This window comes from Canis lupus, chromosome 20 (genome assembly GCF_011100685.1).
Source record: "Canis lupus familiaris isolate Mischka breed German Shepherd chromosome 20, alternate assembly UU_Cfam_GSD_1.0, whole genome shotgun sequence".
NCBI lineage: Eukaryota > Metazoa > Chordata > Mammalia > Carnivora > Canidae > Canis > Canis lupus.
In genome coordinates this window covers 26,078,296-26,097,879 of record NC_049241.1, presented here as the reverse complement: position 1 = coordinate 26,097,879, position 19,584 = coordinate 26,078,296, and the positions used below count along the sequence as shown (strand labels likewise).

Below are 19,584 nucleotides of genomic sequence, written 5' to 3'. Positions count from 1 at the left end.
AGATTGCCCTGCCCCTCCCCCCACCAAAAAAAAAAGGGGGGGGGGGAACAATTCCGGACAACTCTACAGTTTAACGTAGAAACAAAATTTGTATCCCTCCGGGGCAGCATTTGGCAAATAAATTTCCAAAAAAAAAAAAAAAAAAAAAAGTATGCATTTAAAAATACTTTCTTTTAATATTATACATCAGGCACAACACTTTTCATATATATATATATGTATATATATACTTTTTTTTTTCTTCTTCTTATAAGATTTCAAATGCATAAAATGTTTGTTGCTATATTCGTCGGATCGTCGGGTGTGAGCCGCGTCCCCAGGTGCGTAAACGAGGATGCTCTCAGGTTCGCGACCTCGCTCCCTGGGACACACACGGTCCATCCGGGCTGGCGGGGCGGCGCGCGGCGGCTCAGATGCTGAGGTCGGTGCTGCATTCCTTGTAGGGCCGCCTCCTCGGCTCGGGGGCGGCGGCGGGGGCGGGCTTGGGCCCCGGCTCGGCCCGCCCCCGGGCGCCCCCTCGCTGCAGCTCCTCGCGGTCCCGGTCCCTGTCCCGGTCCCGCTTCTCCAGGGAGCGCTCGCGCCTGCGCTCGGGGGAGCGCGCGCGCCTGCGCTCGGTGGACTTGGCCCTGCGCTCGGGCGAGCTCCCCATCCCCCTCCTGCGCTCGGCGGGGCGCGTCTGCTCCAGGAGCCTCTCCAGGGACCTCCTCCGCGGCCCGGGCGAGCCGTCCCTCCTGCGGCCGGGCGAGCGCTCGCGCCTCCGCTCGGGCTTCTCCCTCCGCTCCAGGGTGGTGTCCGCGCTGCGGGTGCCTTCCCGGCGCTGCTTCTCCGGGGACCTCCTCTTGGGGCCGTTGGGCACCAGCCGCTCCGGGGGCGCCTCTCTCCGCCCCTCGGGTGCCCGGTCCTTGGGTCGGCAAGCCCCGCCGTCGGGTCTCCTAGAAGTGCCGTTCCAGGTGTGATGCTCGTTGGGTTGCCTGCTGGACTCTCTGCTGCTGCCTTTTGGGTCTCTCCCGTGTGCCCGCTTTTCCCCATGCTGCGATGATTGGTGAAGGTCGGGTGGGTAACTGGACTCCAATGACGGATGCGGTCGGCGGTCCGGGGGCGCGGCCCTCACTTCCGGAACACCTTGGGGCCCGGCGGCGGCGGCGGGGCCGTGCCGGTCGCTGCTGGGGTCTGCCAAGGCAAAGGAACGAGAGCCACGGTTTGGTATCGGGGGCCTCGGGCTGCTGTCCCCGCGCCCGCGCCTGGGGTCTCATTAGACTCACAAACAAACAACCGTCAAAGCGCTCAGAACCCAAGCCCACTGGGCCTCGGACTAGTGAAGGCCCAAGCAAAGGTGGCATCTGGCTGCTGCCCGCGGCTGCCCTCGAGACCTAGGTCACTGAGGAGCCACAGCCGGGGCCACGATTCTAGTCTTTAAACGCACAAGGCAGACAGCGTATCTAGAAACAGCACAAAGTCCCCACCTTAACTACCTCTTGCTGTTCCCTCCTCACCCACCCCCATCCATCCTCCCCTGCCCACCCTTCTTCCCCGCCCAGCCCCCACCAAAGAAAACATTCTTTTCTTTAAGAATACATATTTTAATTCGCTTAAAAATTATTAAGGTTATTGACCTAGAGGGGGGGATGAGGGAACTTTCTGGGGGAATGGATAGAGTCTGTATTTTGATCTGGGTAATTAAAGTGGGTGTTTATACGGAGATTAAAAAAAAAAAAAAAAGCCTGAGCTGCACACTCAGGCTTTAAGCATTTAATGCAAAGTATACTTCTATTTTAAAACACTTTTCTTTAAAAAATAAAAATAAAAAAGATTCCAGGGTGGTGGGCAAAGGGCTGTTTAGAGAGGCCACATGGCCAGATGTTGATGACTGGCAGATGGGACGTGCGTGTGAGGGTCCATTGAACATCCTCTCTACCTTTGTCAATTTTTTTTAACACTTTGCTCTAAGTTTGCATAGGTTTAAGAAACTGCTCCCAAAATGTGGAGTTGCCTGACAAAAGGGAGTGGAAGAAAGGTTATCAGGTGCACATTTGACGTTAGATGGGGTTTAGAGAAAACCTTTCAGAGGCAGTTTTCCTTATGCTACGCCAGGTATCCCTAACTGCATCCAGGAGCTGAGGACTCACTGCGATGCTTCTTACGACATTAAGATATCTATAGATTTAAAAGCAGAGAAGCCCATGGGCGCTCCTATTTATTATTAAACTATTTGAAATGACACGGCCAATGTTTTAGGTAGCATCCCGATATTATGAGAGCTCTTTTGAAAGCAGGGATGCTCTGCTGCAACCCAACTCAAGAAGTCATACACTATTTCTGGCAAGACACCTGAAATGATGTGCTGCCGAGTGGAGGGCAAATGAGGGTGACAGTCCCAGAGACGAAGGAATCACAGGAACTCTTTAAGGATCTTTCATGAGGCATCAAGGTCAACATTGAACAATCTGTTTCCATGAATGATCTCCCAAAACCTAGGGTGGGTTTTAACAAAAAATAGGCATATAGCCTAGAGCAGCATTTGTGAATTTTCAGAGAGTAAATATTTTTGGTTGGCTTTGCCAGCTGCAAAGTTTGTGATAACTACTTAACTGCGACTATAGTGTAAAAGCAGCCCTAGACAATTTATTAAAGAAATGGGCGTGGCTATGTGCCAATAAAACTTTACTTAGAAAAACAGCTTGTCCACAAGCTTTGGCCTGTGGGCTGCAGTTTCCCAAGGGATAGCTGGCTGAGCAGGAAATGTCACTTTTCTGTCCAACAAAGCCTTACCGACCTAGGGCAGGGCTCTGTGATATGAGGTTTGGCTCTTTCTGAATGCTGGGGCCTAGAATTAACACAAAGAGGGGCCTACAGAGTCATTTTAAGCTTTGGGTAAGGATAGGTGCTTAGATCACGCACATGAATCTAACCTTGGGGCTTGTCACACCTACTTTTAAGATAAGGGAGAGTAAGACTTCAGTAGGGTCCGTGGTGTACTTACAATTCAAAGAACGCAGGGTGCTCAGAATGAATTGCCAAACATATCAAAATAGAGCTAAGCAGAAGCAATGAGGAAATTAGGCCACAGCACAGAAACACCTAGTATTGATTGAGCTACAAACCGTAGTTTGATTATGGCCCATAAGGTAGAAGCAAGCCTCCCCGAGCTTTTCATTTCTCATACATGCAGCGATATTAGGAGGTATCATCGCTGTAGAAGGGAGGGCCCAGCACCAAGAACAGTCAGAGAGAAAGAGAAAGAGAGAAAGAGAAAAAGTTGAACATTTAGATTCCCTATAACAAAGAAGAAAGAAAAAAAATCTGCATTTGTTAACATAGGGCAAAGAGAGTTTATTTGTCCAGTCAGACAGTCTAAGGCAACACTCAAATAAGGCTGCAGAGACCGCAATCAGAACAGTGACATTTTTTAGACAGCCATATAAGGTGACTCAAGAACCCAGACAATGGATGCATCCTTTTTTCTTTTTTTTTTTTTTTTTTCAAACAACTGGAACAATGACAAGCTGGCATAGGAGAGCATTAACAATAAACAACAAAAGAACAAAGTTCCCTCCCTCCCCCACCCAAAGACCGCGGCAGTTAAATTAAGTACAAAAAACTCATTACAAAAATAGCCTCACAGAGAAGCAGGTTCCAATCAAGTCAGAAAAATATTGGAACTTAACATATTATAACCCATTTGTGACTCTAATTGATAGAATTAGAGAGATTTAGTCCAAATGACACATGGAGACATTACAGCAGCACAACTCTGGCATGTTCAACCCTTCTTGGAAAAATGAGTATTTAAAGGATCTTTATTTTTAGCCCAAAGAACATTTGTTAGTGTTGGATTTTCATCCTCAGTGCAACAGACATAGGTTTTGAGAAGGTACACAGGTTACTGACGATGATTCTCAAATGAAATATCACATCCAACAGAAGCATAGGGGAGACAGAAAAGGGAGACAATGTTACACAGTTTCAGTGGCATTGATACACCTACGGTCAGAGGTTTAGTATAGTGCACAGCTGTGGCATCCTAACATCAAAATACCTCCCCTGTGGTTGGCCATGTCTAAAGGGGCCTCATCTGATTTGTCCCATCCCCCCAACTTGGGCCCTTGGTTTTACACCTGTATGTGTGTCCAACACCTGGGAAGGCTGTCCTTCAAATGAGTTATCCTTCTCTTTGAGCTGCATCTTAATTAAGGAGATCTCATCAAGTCCAAAATGCAACTGGGAATTGTGCAGAATGACTTTCAGAAAGGAGGGTGATACAGATTAATCCCTAATAAAGGGGACCAACGTATATGGGGACCATTCAATCACAGTTTCTATAGAAACTTCTGTAGACCTTTGGTTGGGAAGAAAAGCCCTACATCTAGGGCATAGCTTTTTTTTTTTTTTTTTTTTTTTTTTTTTAATTTTAAACAAGACTCTCAAATAAATAGGACATAATCATTATAATATACAATATTTTGCCATCAGAACACTAAGCTATGTAAAGATCATTGCTGTTTACTCAAATCATGTCTACACATATGACAAAGGAACTCTACGTATAACCTGGCTTTCCCCATAGGAAAGGTATTAGTAACATGTTTCCCTCATGATGAGCACTGGGAATTGTATTTCATCCTTTTTCATCTAAAAACATATGGCTAATATATCAACAGTTTTGTTTGTTTTATAGTAGTGGGCTCAGGTGGTCTGACTGGGGGTAGGGACCAACAAGTGGGATGAGGAAGTGTCATATACAGAGCATAGGGGGTGAGCAAGGCCCCCAAGTCATCTCTAAAATTTCACGCCTCTTAAGTAAAAACATCAAGTAATCAAAAAAGAAAAGATAAAGGAGAATTGTGCCTCAACATATCACTCAGGAAACCTGCTTTCCTGCTTCTGAAAAGGAGTATAGTCATTTTGTGCTAACAATTGGATCTGAGAAACAGTTTGGCACAGTTCAAGCAAACATTCCTTCGCTCTTGGTTGGACTAGACAAAATGTTCTCTCTGATTATCAGAAAGAGGGCTATAAAGATCTTGTCTTAGGCCAAGCCCCAGTCCACATAAGCAAGCAAAAGGATGAAATGTGTAGAGATTTCAGAACAAGCGAGGCAAATAATCACATGGTGCGAAAGGCTGGTAAGACACTGGTGAATAGGGGAAAACAAAAAGACTTTCCTGCTGCAGTTCTGGAGACAAATTCATGGAGTCATGCCAGGGAAGGAAGGAATGTTTTCATAGTTTGACCCACCATATTCTGGTACCGAGCCGTCTCCCCGCTTCAGAAACAGACGCACCCTGCGGCCACCATTCTTAATTAGTTCTATAGCCCGGGAATGCTTCATGTTTTTGGTGGTCTCACCATTGATCTCTAAAATTTCATCACCAATCTGCCAAAGCAAGAGATAGACAAAGTGAGAATATCACCGAGGGTTTGACCAGCTACCAAGGTGCCTTATGATTTCAAATTCTTTCATTTATTGATTTGCTAAATATTCGTTGAGTATATTCCCAGAAAATAAGTTGCTTAGGATCCAGCAGTGAAAGAAACAAAATCCCTGCCCTCATGGAGACGACATTCTAATGGAAGGCAATTAATAAGAAAATTAAAGAAATGCACGTATGTTAGAAAGTGTTATGTGCTAAGGGATAAAAAAAAAATAAAGCAGTAAGGGTAATATTAATTGTTGAGGAAAAGAAGATGTGGTAGGCAGTTTCTAGGATGGCACCCCACCCCCCATCTTCTCCTCCTGTATTCATATCCTGTGTAATCTCCTTCCCTTCATGTGTGCGCTGGAATCAGTGACCTGCTTCTAATAAACAGAGTATGGCAAATGTGATGCAATGTCAATCCAAAGATAAGGTTACAGCTGAGTGAAGTAAGTCAGTCGGAGAAGGACAAACATTATATGTTCTCATTCATTTGGGGAATATAAATAATAGTGAAAGGGAATATAAGGGAAGAGAGAAGAAATGTGTGGGAAATATCAGAAAGGGAGACAGAACGTAAAGACTGCTAACTCTGGGAAACGAACTAGGGGTGGTAGAAGGGGAGGAGGGCGGGGGGTGGGAGTGAATGGGTGACGGGCACTGGGGGTTATTCTGTATGTTAGTAAATTGAACACCAATAAAAAATAAATTTAAAAAACAAAACAAAACAAAACAAAAAAAACAAAGATAAGGTTACAAAGTAATTTTGGCTTCTATGTGCCCCTCTTTTGTTGTCTCACTTGTTGCACACAGTGAATTGCCCTACAGAGTCCATGATGAGGAAATGAAGGAGAGCTAGGCCCAACAGCCCAAGAGGCACTGAATCCTGCCAACTACCCTGTGAGTGAGCTTAGAAGCAAATGCTTCCCCAGGTGAGCTTTCTGATGAGACCACAACCCTGGCTGATACACTGATGTGGCATTTACTTTGTCAGCTACTATTCTAGGCACTAGAGATAAAGGAGTGAACAAGACAGGTAAGATCCTTGCTCTAATGGAGCTCATTTTCCAGAAGGCAGAAGAGGAAAAGCACTGGCTTTGGAGATTAAAGTTTTGAATTTGAGTCCTATCACTTATTAGCTAACTGAACTTGCTCAAACCCTTTAACTTCACAGAACTTACTTTCTCATCTGTAGAAGGAAATGTTAACAACCCATCCCTACCAAAGTAGGAGGACCAAATTGGATAATACATGTAAATATGTCTTGTGAACTATACAGCATAATACAAAATACCATGCTAATGACAGTTCATTCAATCAGAAACTTTTTTCAGTATGCAAAGACATGGGAAAGCATACGCCATGTGTTTGAAATTTAAACAAAAGGAATACACAGTGTCTCGATTCCTTTGTGCACAAATTGTGCTTAAATGCATAAGATTCAAGAAAGTGGTAATACAGCTTGATTTTGGAAACTGTATGCTAATATGTACCACTTTCCAGTACCTTTTTATAACCATATTCATGGTCTATTTTCTCCATTAAAAAAGAAAACACTCATTAAAAATTCAGTCTGGGGATGCCTGGGTGGCTCAATCGATTAAGCATTTGACTCTTGATTTCAGCTCAGATCAGAGTTGATCCCAGGGTTAGGAGATCGAGCTCTGGGTCCAGCTCTGTGCTCAGCAGGGAGTCTGCTTGAGATGCTCTCCCTCTCCCTCTGCCCTTCCCTAGTTCTTTCTTAATCAATCAATCTTTTGAAAAATTTAATCTGAAGAAACTTAAAAAATCAACATTATGCCTTAAGTACAAATATGAAGTCCCCTACTCTAGGTCACTGTTTTTTCCTTTTAGCTCTGGACTGAATTCATGCACTTTTTTTTTTCCTTTCTTGACCTGGCTGTCTTGATTTCTTTTCATTTGTTGCAAATTGCTCCCCACGTATACACCTCAGTCTAAGTGACTGATCTATAATGACAAGATGATTTTTTTTTAAACCACCTAATCTCTGCCGGAAAGTGACATATGCATACACAGTAATAGATATTAGATATCTATCTAATATAGAACAGAGTGATCTTTTGGAACTTGCTTTTTTTTTTTTTTTTTTTTTTTGAAGATTTTATTTATTTATGAGAAACAGAGAGAGAGAGAGAGAGGCAGAGACACAGGCAGAGGGAGAAGCAGGCTCCATGTAGGGAGCCCAATGTGGAACTCAATCCCAGCACTCCAGGATCATGCCCTGGGCTGAAGGCGGCACTAAACCGCTGAGCCACCCAGACTGCCCAATGTTTTGGCATTTGTATATTTGAAATTTGCAGCTTTGACTCCTATAGACCAACCATGAATATCCATGCCAAAGAGATGCTGGTCCTTTACTGAAGCAGTGTTGACCTGCTCCTGAGGCTAGGTGACAGCTGGAGAGTGAATGGAGCTCACCACCCAGAACCTACATGACTACATGCCTTTCCTACTCCGTAAGCATTCTGGTATACCCAGGATTTCCTGTGATATGCCTGCCTTATGAGATTAAGTATAAGAACTATGGGAATGGGGGGCACCTGGGTGGCTCAGTGGTTGACTGTCTTCCTTTGGCTCAGGTCGGGATCCAGGGGTCCTAGGATCTAGTTTCACATCAGGCTCCCCACAGGGAGCCTGCTTCTCCCTCTGCCTATGTTTCTGCCTCTCTCTGTGTCTCTCTCATGAACAAGAAAGAAAAAAAAAAAAAAAGAACTATGGGAATAAGATTGAGAAAGTATTTACTTCAATAAATTTATAAGTAATTTCAATCTTTCATTCAACACTGAAGAGTTAGAAAAGCTCACCTAACTTGAACAGTTACCACCAACCATGCTTGAGGGAGACATTTACATTAGGGTGGGAATCATGCATTTAGAGTGTCCTGAAAACAGGAGAAAATGCAGTTCTCGAGAATAAGAAGGTTCTAGCCACATAATGTCAAAAAGTCACTGCAGATGACTTATTTGCCCAGACTCCTCTTCCTACTTACCCTCATCTTTCCACATCTTTCTGCTGGACCATCCTCTGCTAAGCGCAGAACATAGAGGTCCATGTTATATTCTCGGCCTCCTCGAAGACTAAAGCCAAATCCCTTGGCTCCTCTTTCCAGTTCCACAGTATAAAAATCTTGCTCCTGTTTAAACAAACAAAATGCTATCATTCAGGGAGAGCATATACGCACAAGTATTTCTTCCCACCTCTTCCCAAATATTCTGTCATGGTGATTTGACAAAAAGGCATAGTCTTTACCCTTCTCTTGGTGATTCTCAATTGTTTATATATTCATTCATCTTAGAAGTTTGCAGATGCAGAATTTGAAAACATTCATGAGTGTGCCTGTAGACTGCACACTAACATGCATATATTAAAATTTAATCAGTGAGGCCACAAATTGTATTTATAGCAGGAAGTCATTACACGATACCATTCTGCACAGTGCGGGATGTTCAGCCTCCCTGCCCCAAGCCTGAAAAATGGCAGCAGTGTCCATCACCAGGACACCAACAACGACCTCCTCATACCTGGGGAGTGGCTCCCACCCTGGCTGAAGAGAAGCGTGAATGGATTGCTGAGAGCTCTGAGAAGGCCCAGTCAAAATGAACCGGTTTAACCATCCCCCAGTCTTTCCCAAATTTGCTTCACCTGAATGTTTGTGCATCCCCCTACTACAACCTTGTGGGACAGGTGACCAGTCACCTGTCTGGCTCTACAGGTCTCACCTGAAATTCACAAGTCACCGTAGCAAAAAAAGACATTTTCTTAGCATAAACACAGTTATGAATACCATGAGTAGATATTAGTGACTTTGCTCTTTCTCTGATTGTCAGTTGTTGAGACAATTATGGTTTTTTGTTTTTTCCCACCTAGAAAAGGGTATCTAGGAATATTTTTCAAAGGTAGTAAAATAAAATGTCATTTCCTAGATAACTAAATGTGAGTACAAACTTAGTATATCCTCTCACAAAGAGGTTATTTATTTTAATTGAGGGTATCTTATAAAAGACATCTCATAAAAATAGCTTTGGAAAATTGGGAGGAAATGTGCAAAGCAAACAGAGAATAAAGAAGAATGCCCCTCACCTGTGCTGCCTGGGGTGCTTTGAACTCAAACTGAGATTCCGGCTTTGGTTTGGTGGTATTCCTGCCAAAATGAGAGAAATAAATGTAAAAAAACCATGGAGGAACTGAAAAAAAAAATTAAGGACAAGTAATCATCAGGCCAGGAGTTAGTTTTTTGCCCTTAAACCTAACAAAATCAACTAAAGAAAGCTATGTCTAACCTGGTCTCCTGGGTCCCTTGCTGAGAAGGGGTGTGTGTGGTGGTGATGGTGGCAATCTTCTCTGCATTGGTCAGCAGAGTGGCATTTGAAGACTCTGTAGGGAGAGACAGAGCATAACAGAATGAGGGCCCCAGAGAAGAGATCATCAAACCATGCAAGATGTAGAAGTCCCATATCTGAATGACAAGTCTGGTTTCTCTGTCACTGTTTGAAGCAGTTCTGACTTGAATTTCTAAAAAATTAGGACTTTAAAGAATCATTCTAAGCTCTTCTGTAATATGAGGCATGTATGTCCTTATTATCTTCCTCTCAACTGATATCCCCACAAATGAATAAAGAGTTTGCCCCAGAAAATGCTACTCTAAAATTGTAGCCAAGGTAGGTGTCTTTCCCTGCCTTCCTGATACTTAAAAATGGCAGTCCCATCAAGACACTGCACCACACCAATAGTGCTTCTCCCCAGAATTTTACAGGCTGATAGTAAATGTCTCTACTAATGTTTCCTACAATTTATCAACAATATTTAGTGAGTCTGCTTGGTTTCCTCATGTGAATATTAAAATCTGAAGTATGCTAACATCTTGTTAACTATACATACATACACAATCTCTACCTTCTTCCCCTTTGCTTTTAATGAAGCACAACTGAAAATATAGAGTTCTTCACAGATCTCATCTAGTATCACTGATGAAAAATTAATTTCCAAACTTGGCATTAGTTAGAGCCAGAGTTTGTAAATATAAGTTGTATAAATCATGAAGCCACCCTAAGTAATGAATATGATTACATTCTTATGTAAATTGACTTTCTTCTCCACTAACCACATTCATAAGCAACTTCATTAATCTCTAGAAGTTTGGAGATCCAGAACTTGAAAATGCTCATGAGAATGCCCTATAGACTGCATACCAACATGCATATATTAAAATTTAATCACTTATATAGTAATGGCTATATATTCTTTTACTAATTATTTCTCCATTAAGATCAAGACAGTTAGCAAGCAACTATATATATGTGCAAGGTGCACTTTTAATATTTATTTTTAGGTTGACTACTTGGAACTTGGCATAATTTTTCTCATCAAATAAGTACTAAATGTGGTCGTTAGGTTCTAAGATTAGCCCATGAATGCCAATTTAATTCATAGTATGCAATGGAGTCTACAAATTTCTAGGAGCCCTGAGGTTCATAGTAGGCATCCTAATGCTTACAGAATACATATATCCACCTATAATGTGTAAGAAAGCTTCAATTGGGAAAATGTTTCCATGGGAACTTAAACTCTCTGCAAAATGAAAAGGCTGAATTATGATTTTAACAGTTTATATTCCACCTATAAAGCCCATGAGGCTGATAGCTAAGGCACAAGTTTAATAAGAAAATCAAATACACTAGATCAAGTACACCATAAAGTGAATCCAATTCATGTTACAGGACAAGTTTTCCATGGTCTGTTTTAACCACTGTTTCTACAGATTCTGAGGGAAAGGAACCTGTGGCCAACTGAAGATGAAAAACAATAGGTGAAACAGAGGGCATATTTTGTTTTTCCTCTGAGCATCCTCAGAGCCTTTACTATGCCAATATACCCTGAACTGGGGAGGTGGTGTTTCTCAGGTTTCTTTAGCATAATGGTTAAAAGGTCAGATTCCAGACTCAGATTGTCTGGCTGTGTGTACCCCTAGCTCTGTAATTTACTGGTTGGGACTTATGGAAAGTCACTTAAACTTTCTAAAACTGAAAGCCCCGGTTTTCTCTTGTACATATAGGATAACACAAATATCTAAGAAAACTTATGTAAAGATTATCTGAAAAGCACAGTGTATGGGATAGTGCCTGGCACATAAAAACCATACAAAAGATGATTAGCACATTTTTTTAAATTGGGAGCATGTATTTACTACTGTTATCACAATATTAAAGCCATATTATTGGTACATTTTTATGATTGCAGTTACCTAGCACAACCAAGGTGGTAAATCTATGTGATTTCTCATAAGTATACCCACTGTGTCAGAACAATGGACTAAGAGATTGGACTGCCTATCAATATAATTCACTAGAAGTTTCATCAACCCATGTATTGGTCCTTTAAAAAAATTCACATTGCTTATCATAATTAATTTTATGGAGACTCTCTGGGAAATCACAAGATCGTTCGGGCCATGGGGAAATCATAATCAGGATACGAAAAAGAACGTTTCCTTGTAATTAAAGTGATTATAATTACTGAACTGTGCAGGAGTTCCCCTTTTGAGTTCTTGTGTGTTTTTGGTAGCCAGGGCTTCTCTAGGCAGATCAGATCCCATTCTGAAACAGTTTCTTTATTTCTGCGCCTTCATGATTTGATATGACAGATAATCACTCAATACACATATAAATAGAATTCTTTTATTAATCTTCCACCTATCCTCCATTTCTATTTTCTGCATATTTATATGCAAATCTGTTTTGGATTGAAGATTAACTTTAAGCATTTAACAAATTAACATTTATATGCAAATGATTATTTGAGCTCACTGAATTTTCCTCCTATTGCTATGTTTCTTAATCTATGAACAACTACCATTTCTTGGGACTCCTGGGTGTTGCAGTAGTTGAGAATCTGCCTTTGGCTCAGGTAGCGATCTTGGAGTCCTGGGATCGAGTGCTACAAAGGGCTCCCTGTGGGGAGCCTGCCTCTCTCTCTGTGTCTCTCATGAATAAATAAAATCTTTAAAAAAACCAACCATTTCTTGATCATTTATAATGTGCCAAGCTTTGTGCTAAGTGCATTTCCACATGCACTATTTCATTTAATTCTTAAAACTCAATGAAACTGGTGCAATCATTACCCCACTTTACAGATGGAGACACTTAGGCTTAGAAAAGGTAGGTAACATGTCCAAAGTCATCCAGCGTCTTATTTCCATTTACAAGGGAATTCTGTGTTGGTATCAAGGAAATCGTATCTAATTGGTGTGTTCCTTTCAAATAACCAGTGTGTCTTTATTGTACTGCATAAATACCACCAACTATCACAGGAGAATTAAAAAACAAAATACCCTGCTTTGATTCTAGATTTCATGAGCCATCTTCCAAGTACTTAAAATAATTTTTAGCATACCCTGATTTCCAGGATGCTTTTAAAATATCAATAAAGTTATACCTATTTTATTAAACTTTTAGGTCTTCATTTAGAATTAAACCGAGGCTTTAGGTGTTGAAATTCTTTCTAGCTTTTTAAAACACAGAGATGAAGCCCATTCTCACAAATCTATAGCTCCATCCCAAAGTAAAACTTGCCCTTGATTAAAAAAAAAAAAAAAAAAAAAAAAAAAAAAAAGTCTACTCCAGCACCGTGTATGAATGGATGCCAATGTATTTGACTTTTAAAGCTCAAAAGACAGATGGACTATTTGGCTATTATGATAAATTCCAGTAAGTATCCTATTCCTTTATTAATCAGTGTTTACACCTACTTTAGCCCTTTAGAGGAATGAAAATGGATATTACTACACTTTCCAGTGGAAATCATGTCTCAAGCAAAGCATATCTTAGCTCTCAAGGCACTGTCACGGTATTGTGCTAAATCAGGGCACTAAACTTCTGACAGGAGCTTCTATCTTGGGTTTCAATATATCTCCATGGCAAGTGATTACAATTCCAACCTAGCCCCCATGTTAATACCTTTAGCCTCCCTTATGGAATCCATACTACAAAGCCAAATAAATCAACAAAGGATACAATCATTTCTTTCATAAATATTTTAGTGCATAAATACACTTATAATAAATACCTAAAGGAAGTATTTCAAAGTTTTAATTCTATAAATATTTGAGTTTTGGGAGACTCAAAAAAACGCTTAAAATTTAAACGTTCCTTTCACCTGTTCCTTTCACCCTATCCCTTGGCTAGCTATCATATCCATAGAGCCTTCTATTAAGATATTTATACTATCCTATGCCTTGGCCCAGGAAATAGCAATGTCTGGGTTGCCATGCCCTTGCCTACTCTGTAACAAATACTTGGAATCAGAATGATCTGAAGTACAAATTTAAGACCTAATATAAGTAACTGATTTTTAAGCTTATAAATACTTTCATTATCTAGAACTCGATTCATACTGATGGTTCTCTGTCAGTCTGAATAAGTCAAGGGTCGGCCCTGTCTGATTATAGTCTCATTCCCACCCAGATTTCACAGAGTTTTCTACAGAAGGCAAGTGGTAAGGAAACGTGTGTGGTTTGACTTGTCAATTTCAAGTTCAGATTCAGTATGGTCAGCTCTTCCCTGGGCCTTTCTGTGCTACCCTTTCATATTTATTAGGCCTGGCCCACATCTCATAGGAGAAAATGTTCTGCCCCTACTTGCACCTCCCACTCTGGTCCCAAAGACAGTAAAAGCAGAGATGGGGAGGACCCCCGATCTAGGCCTGTCCATGGTCTGTGAAGATGGGCCTTCTAGGAGATAACAAGCCAAATAAAGGAAAGTCATGTTTCTGAGTCATCATTGAAGAGGGCTGGTGGGGGGCTAGGGAGGACCCAGAGAAATGGGAGAAGCAAGTGAGAGAAAGTACAGACAGACATAAGTAAGTTGGAGAAAGTACCAGGTAAACAATGACACGATGAAAGAATCAGGCAGCAGGAGCTAGGGAAAGAAGTGGATCCGGGGTGGGTTCTAAGCAACGCCAAAAGGAGAGCACACTTTCCCACGCTCTCAAAGTGCCTCCTGGGGTGTCTGACAACAGTATTCTGGAGTAACGTGGGTTTCTAAGAACTTCAGTCTCTTCGCAAGGACCACAACACAAACTGTCTTTGGGCTACTTGATGAATTAAACATTAGTGCGAAAGGTATGAAGGAGAGCAGAGGTCCCTGACACACACTCCCCCTTTTATTCTACAGTCTTCCACGTCTAACACACCCTCCCGAGCGAGAGGAAGTGATCTGCCATGTGTTTCTCTTCATCAGACCTTCATTAATGGAAGCTCTGTCTTCTAGGTGTTTGCAAACTTCTCCTGGATTGTTCCAGCATCTCTCCAGAAATCGGACTCCCCTGCCTCAATTTTAATTTCCGAGATGGCCATTTTTGGCTCCATTAAAAGATGAGCATCACAAATCCACCCTCTGTCAGACCCGATTTCCTTTCCCTGGCTTCTGAAATTTACAAAGTAAATGATGGAAGAGTTTTTTGTTTTGTTTTGTTTTTGTTTTTTTAAATCATGGCAAGGACTTGCTGCAGTATCTTGGGATGAAATCACATCCCGGGCAGCACATTGGTCCTCAACTACATTGTATCAGCATTAATGTTTACTTTCTTCTAGCCAAGAAAGTATGTGATGTGCCTACCTGAATTTTATATTTTTTAAGTACTGAAGTTTAAAAAAATGTCTTTATTGACAACTGCTTCTGGATAATTCACCTTGCCCTGTATTTTTTGGTGTTCCAAAACTTTTCCACTGCACTTCATTAATACCTAGTATGTGCACAGTAGTATACTTTGCTTCTGCATATTTATAGCTTTCCTGATTTCAAGCTCTTTTTCTAAGCCCTTCCCTCAAGGAGTACATTCTTTCCTTCCTTCCTTTTTTGGACATTATCCTTCCCACATTAAGACTGACCAATATAGACACAGCAAGTCAATGCCTGTGTTGAGTTCTTCTGGATTAGTGTTTTGAAATCTCTGTAGGGCATGCAGATAGATGTGCCTAAATTTATATACTACATTTGGCTCTCTCAACCACTTCTCAATTTTTCTGGCTTCCTTCATCTTTTCCATTAGGAACCTATGTCCTATCATCCTGTGATCACATTCCTAAATTTTAATTGCCTTCCAGAGTGGTGAACTGGTGGAACGGACTTCAGACCACATGGTAAATTACTAACCATGCATCTGAGGCAGGGTGAAGTAGATCAGCAATCAAGGAGCTATTTTTTCCTCCACATTTGGTATGGGGTATTTTTGGCTCCGAGAAAATTCTGTTCTTAGAACCAACAATTTTCAAATATTTATTGTTTGGTTTACAATTTATTTTGTTCTGAAAGGCACCGTTTACAACCCCTTGAATTTTAAACTAATAGGGATCACTTTCTAACAATTATAAAAATATTCATTTGGTCAATTACTTTCAGATATATCTCTGATTTTCTTATCTTACAGATCAAGGGCACAGAATTGTTAATCACATTATCTCCTTAAACCACATTTTCTTCTTGAAAAATACTGACTTTCAGAATATATGTTTTAGAACATGTATAGTAATAAAAACAACAAAAAGACACTGAAACATTTGAGACAAGTATCACTTTCCACCCAAAGGCAAAGTCTGCTTAGAATGAAGTCAGTATTCAGGACTTAATTCTCTAAAGATTCTATACTTAGTGACATTAGAGCATCAACTTCATTTTTATTAAATATGAATGAGTGGGGTGCCTGGGTGGTTCAGTCAGTTAAGCACCAGCTCTTGATTTTGGCTCAGGTTATGATCTCAGGATCCTGAGACTGAACCCTGTGTGTCAGCTCTGTGCTCAGAGCAATTCACTTGAGATTCTCTCTCCCTCTCCCCTCTGCCCACCGTTCCCCCTCCCCCGACTGGTGGACTCTTGTACTCTCTCCCTCTAAAATAAATAAATCAATCTTTAAAAAGATATGAATAATGTGTATTGGTATTTTCTGCTGTATAATTTTATATTGTGGGGGGCTATCCTATATACTGCAAGATGTTTAGAAGCATCCCTGGCCTTTACCCACTAAATGTCATTAGCACCACTCCAGACAATGCCAAATGTCTCCTAGGGAAAGAAATACCAGTGGTGTAAAAGAAACAAGATTTGAATTTAACCAATAAAAGAATCAAGCAAACAAACAAGAATAGGCCTAGTTTAATGCAAGTATAACGTATCAAAGGGAGGTTTTATTCTTTCTTCATCCACGTGTAAAAATTAGAGACAAACCCATTAAGCACAAACCCCCGAGAATCTCTCATTCAACAAAAACCTTTCATATATTCACTTATTCTGGAAAAAAAAAGTACTGGCTCTGAATTGTCATTATGTAGGTTTTGTGATGTCACTGTATCATACAGTTAAATTTTACTTTAAAAAAAATTAATTAATTAAATTTAATTTTAAGTAGGCTCCACACCCAAAGTGGGGCTTGAACTCATGACCCTGAGATCAAGATACACATGCTTTACTGCCTGAGCCAGCCAGGTGCCCCTCATACAGTTAAAGTTTAGGGGTTTTTTTCTTTTTTCTAAATCTTTAATCATTTCCAGATAGAACATCAGAGGATCTTTACTGCCTGTTTTCAAACTATTCTATCATTTTAAGGACATGGGGACCAAAACCAAAATAAAATGGAGAAAGTTAAGATTTTCTGCAATGTCTGCATGTGCAGTAAGACAGGGTCACAGGGCAAGATGATTAAGTAAAGGGAGGGGGGAGGGGAGGTTAATGATGGCTTACACTTATATGATGGGTATGCTCAGTTAGGGACGGGTAATGCTGCCTCTAAATCAACACTACTCAATTACATGGATCCTAATGAGAGAGACAGACAGAAGAGAAAGAGAGGTACAGAAAGCTCGAGAGAGAACGAGAGACACAAGAGGTATACTTTACCATCCCCAGGAATGATGCGGAGGGTAACTGTGTTTCCCGCTTCCTTGATTAGGTTGACAATGTCTGAATGGGACTTGTTGGTGATGGAACATCCATTCACTGCCAGGATCCGATCTCCCACTTTCAGCTTGCCACATCGGTCAGCAGGACTCCCCTCAATAATCCGACCTATTTTGTGAGGCATAGCCACACATGCATTGCCTGCTTTGATATTGAGTTTTTATTTTTTTTTTAAGTTACGTGGGAATATAGCAAAGGGAGGAGAAAAAGGGTTGAAAAGGGAAAGAGAAGGTTAAGTGTTAATTAATTAAAGCATTAAGCAAATGTTATTAAAGGAGAGCTCTGTGCCGATGGTCAAAACATTGGCAATACTCAGCGCCTGTGTAGGAGGAGCTGCCACCGTGCGGTGACTGCTCCTAGCTGCGCTCCCTGCCCCAGCCCAAATGTGGGGGAAACCCCAGCTTCCCTTCTTCGATCAATGACAAAATCTGTGATATTTAGCAGCTTCAGAGATTCTCAAGAGCCCCAAAATAACTCGCTGTTGGCTTATTTTGGGTCTGCAAATGTGAAACCCAGAGCTGGGATGGATGCTTTTACACATTCTGTGTTCGTGTCACTTCATTTTTGCCAGCTGCTGTTTCAGCTTCTGCCAATGTTTTGTTCTTTCTCCATTTAGAAAAAATAATCACTAGGCGTCTGGTGAGGCATGAGAGTCTGCTACCACCAAAACTCCCTCTGCAAACACCTAATGGACAAACACTTAGTCTTTCTGCCTTCCCTCCAGAATGATGAAAGCTTTAGGAAAAAGGCATAATTACAAGACATGAGCCAATAAAGCACCCTACCCTGACACCTATTTTCCCTTCTGTGACCTCTGTTCCAGGTAGGGCCCAAATGGCTCATTAGATCTGATATCCAACTCTTTTTCTCCCAAAAATCCCCTTAAAGGACTCTGAAAACCTGGTATCTGCTCAGGCTAAGGACAGTGATCCAAAGCCAGGTTCAAATCCTTCCTCAACCCTTTCCTTTGATCATTTCCTTTCTCATGATCACTTATTGCACATCTACAATGTAAAAGCCAGGAAAAGTGCACTTGAAGAGGGAGGTTTTTTAATGCACTTTGAGGCACCCCATGTCACAACCACGAGCACTGCTAACTTCTCAAGAGGGGTGGGGAATTGGCTTTGAGTCCTGACAGAGGGTCTGCAGTGAAGTGTGTATTTACCTATTGTGGGAATTCATCTTTCTGAGGACTGTGAAGCAGTTATGCAGGTGAGTCACCTTTTGGAATGGTGATAAAATGAACATGGGAGTCACCGTAACTAACCGAGTAAGTGCTTCTGTTATCATTTGGACCTTGAGGATAAAATGTGAGGGGAAAGGCATTATAATTTCTTTGAATTTTGACATATTTGCCCAAGTGCGTATCATTGCACATGAGGTCAAGGCCACAGAATTGTAAGGAAGCAAACAGCCCTCTGGAATCCAAAAGGCAAGTCTGGTATACTCTATCTCCATACTCAAATTCAAGGTCCAGATTAAGTTTAGCCTATCTCCATGGACAACTCACATGAGAAAGGTATCAAACAGCAGGTATGAGGAAAGCTCTGCACGGTTTGAAACAGAAGTCTCATGCAAGGTATTAGGGAAAGCTGAATTTGTTTATTGTAAGTGCCAGAGGAAAACAATCAAAGACCAAATTGTGAAAATACATTCAATATTCATTAAATAACACATAGCCTCCCACCTGACAGATCTATTTCACTGTAAAAATGAAACCAAGAATTCTGAAATCCTGAGACTATCGGGGGTACATGGGGACAATCAAACTGAAGATCTGAAGAAAGCAAAGGGATTTCTTTCCCCCCTCTGCCTTTCTTTATATTGTTAAATTAAGCAGAAAAGTCCCCCAAATCAATTTACAAACAAAACCCAAAAAACCTTGCCTTGACGTCCAGTCATCCATTCATGACATGCTGTGACTTGATTAATGTAGCTCACAAAAGCATGGTTAGTAACGGGTGTTTGTTACTGCAGCCACACATGCATAGACCTGACTGACTCAGTCTCCTAATGAACAGACCTCAGGGGAAATGGCTTTAGCAGGAAGCAACTTCTAGAGACTAAATGAAGATAAAGGGAGTTCTACTGGATCAGGAAGCTGAAGGTATGGAGCACCTCGCCTGATCTTGGGTGGCAGTGACATGGGCCCCTGGTCATCAGACTCTTGTGGACAAGTCATTTGGGGATAGAACTGAGTAAAT

General features: G+C 41.4%; 1 protein-coding gene across 1 annotated transcript in view; it reads right to left on the bottom strand.

The window, feature by feature from the left end:
- Positions 1 to 972: 972 nt before the first annotated feature.
- MAGI1 (membrane associated guanylate kinase, WW and PDZ domain containing 1) overlaps positions 973 to 19,584 on the bottom strand; it is a 637,460-nt gene continuing 618,848 nt past the window's right edge. Inside the window, 7 exon segments of the mRNA XM_038565915.1 lie at positions 973 to 1,170; positions 3,102 to 3,190; positions 5,236 to 5,374; positions 8,425 to 8,568; positions 9,516 to 9,576; positions 9,716 to 9,809; positions 17,321 to 17,521. Coding sequence (XP_038421843.1) covers positions 1,108 to 1,170; positions 3,102 to 3,190; positions 5,236 to 5,374; positions 8,425 to 8,568; positions 9,516 to 9,576; positions 9,716 to 9,809; positions 17,321 to 17,521 — 791 coding nt within the window. The 3' untranslated portion in view covers positions 973 to 1,107.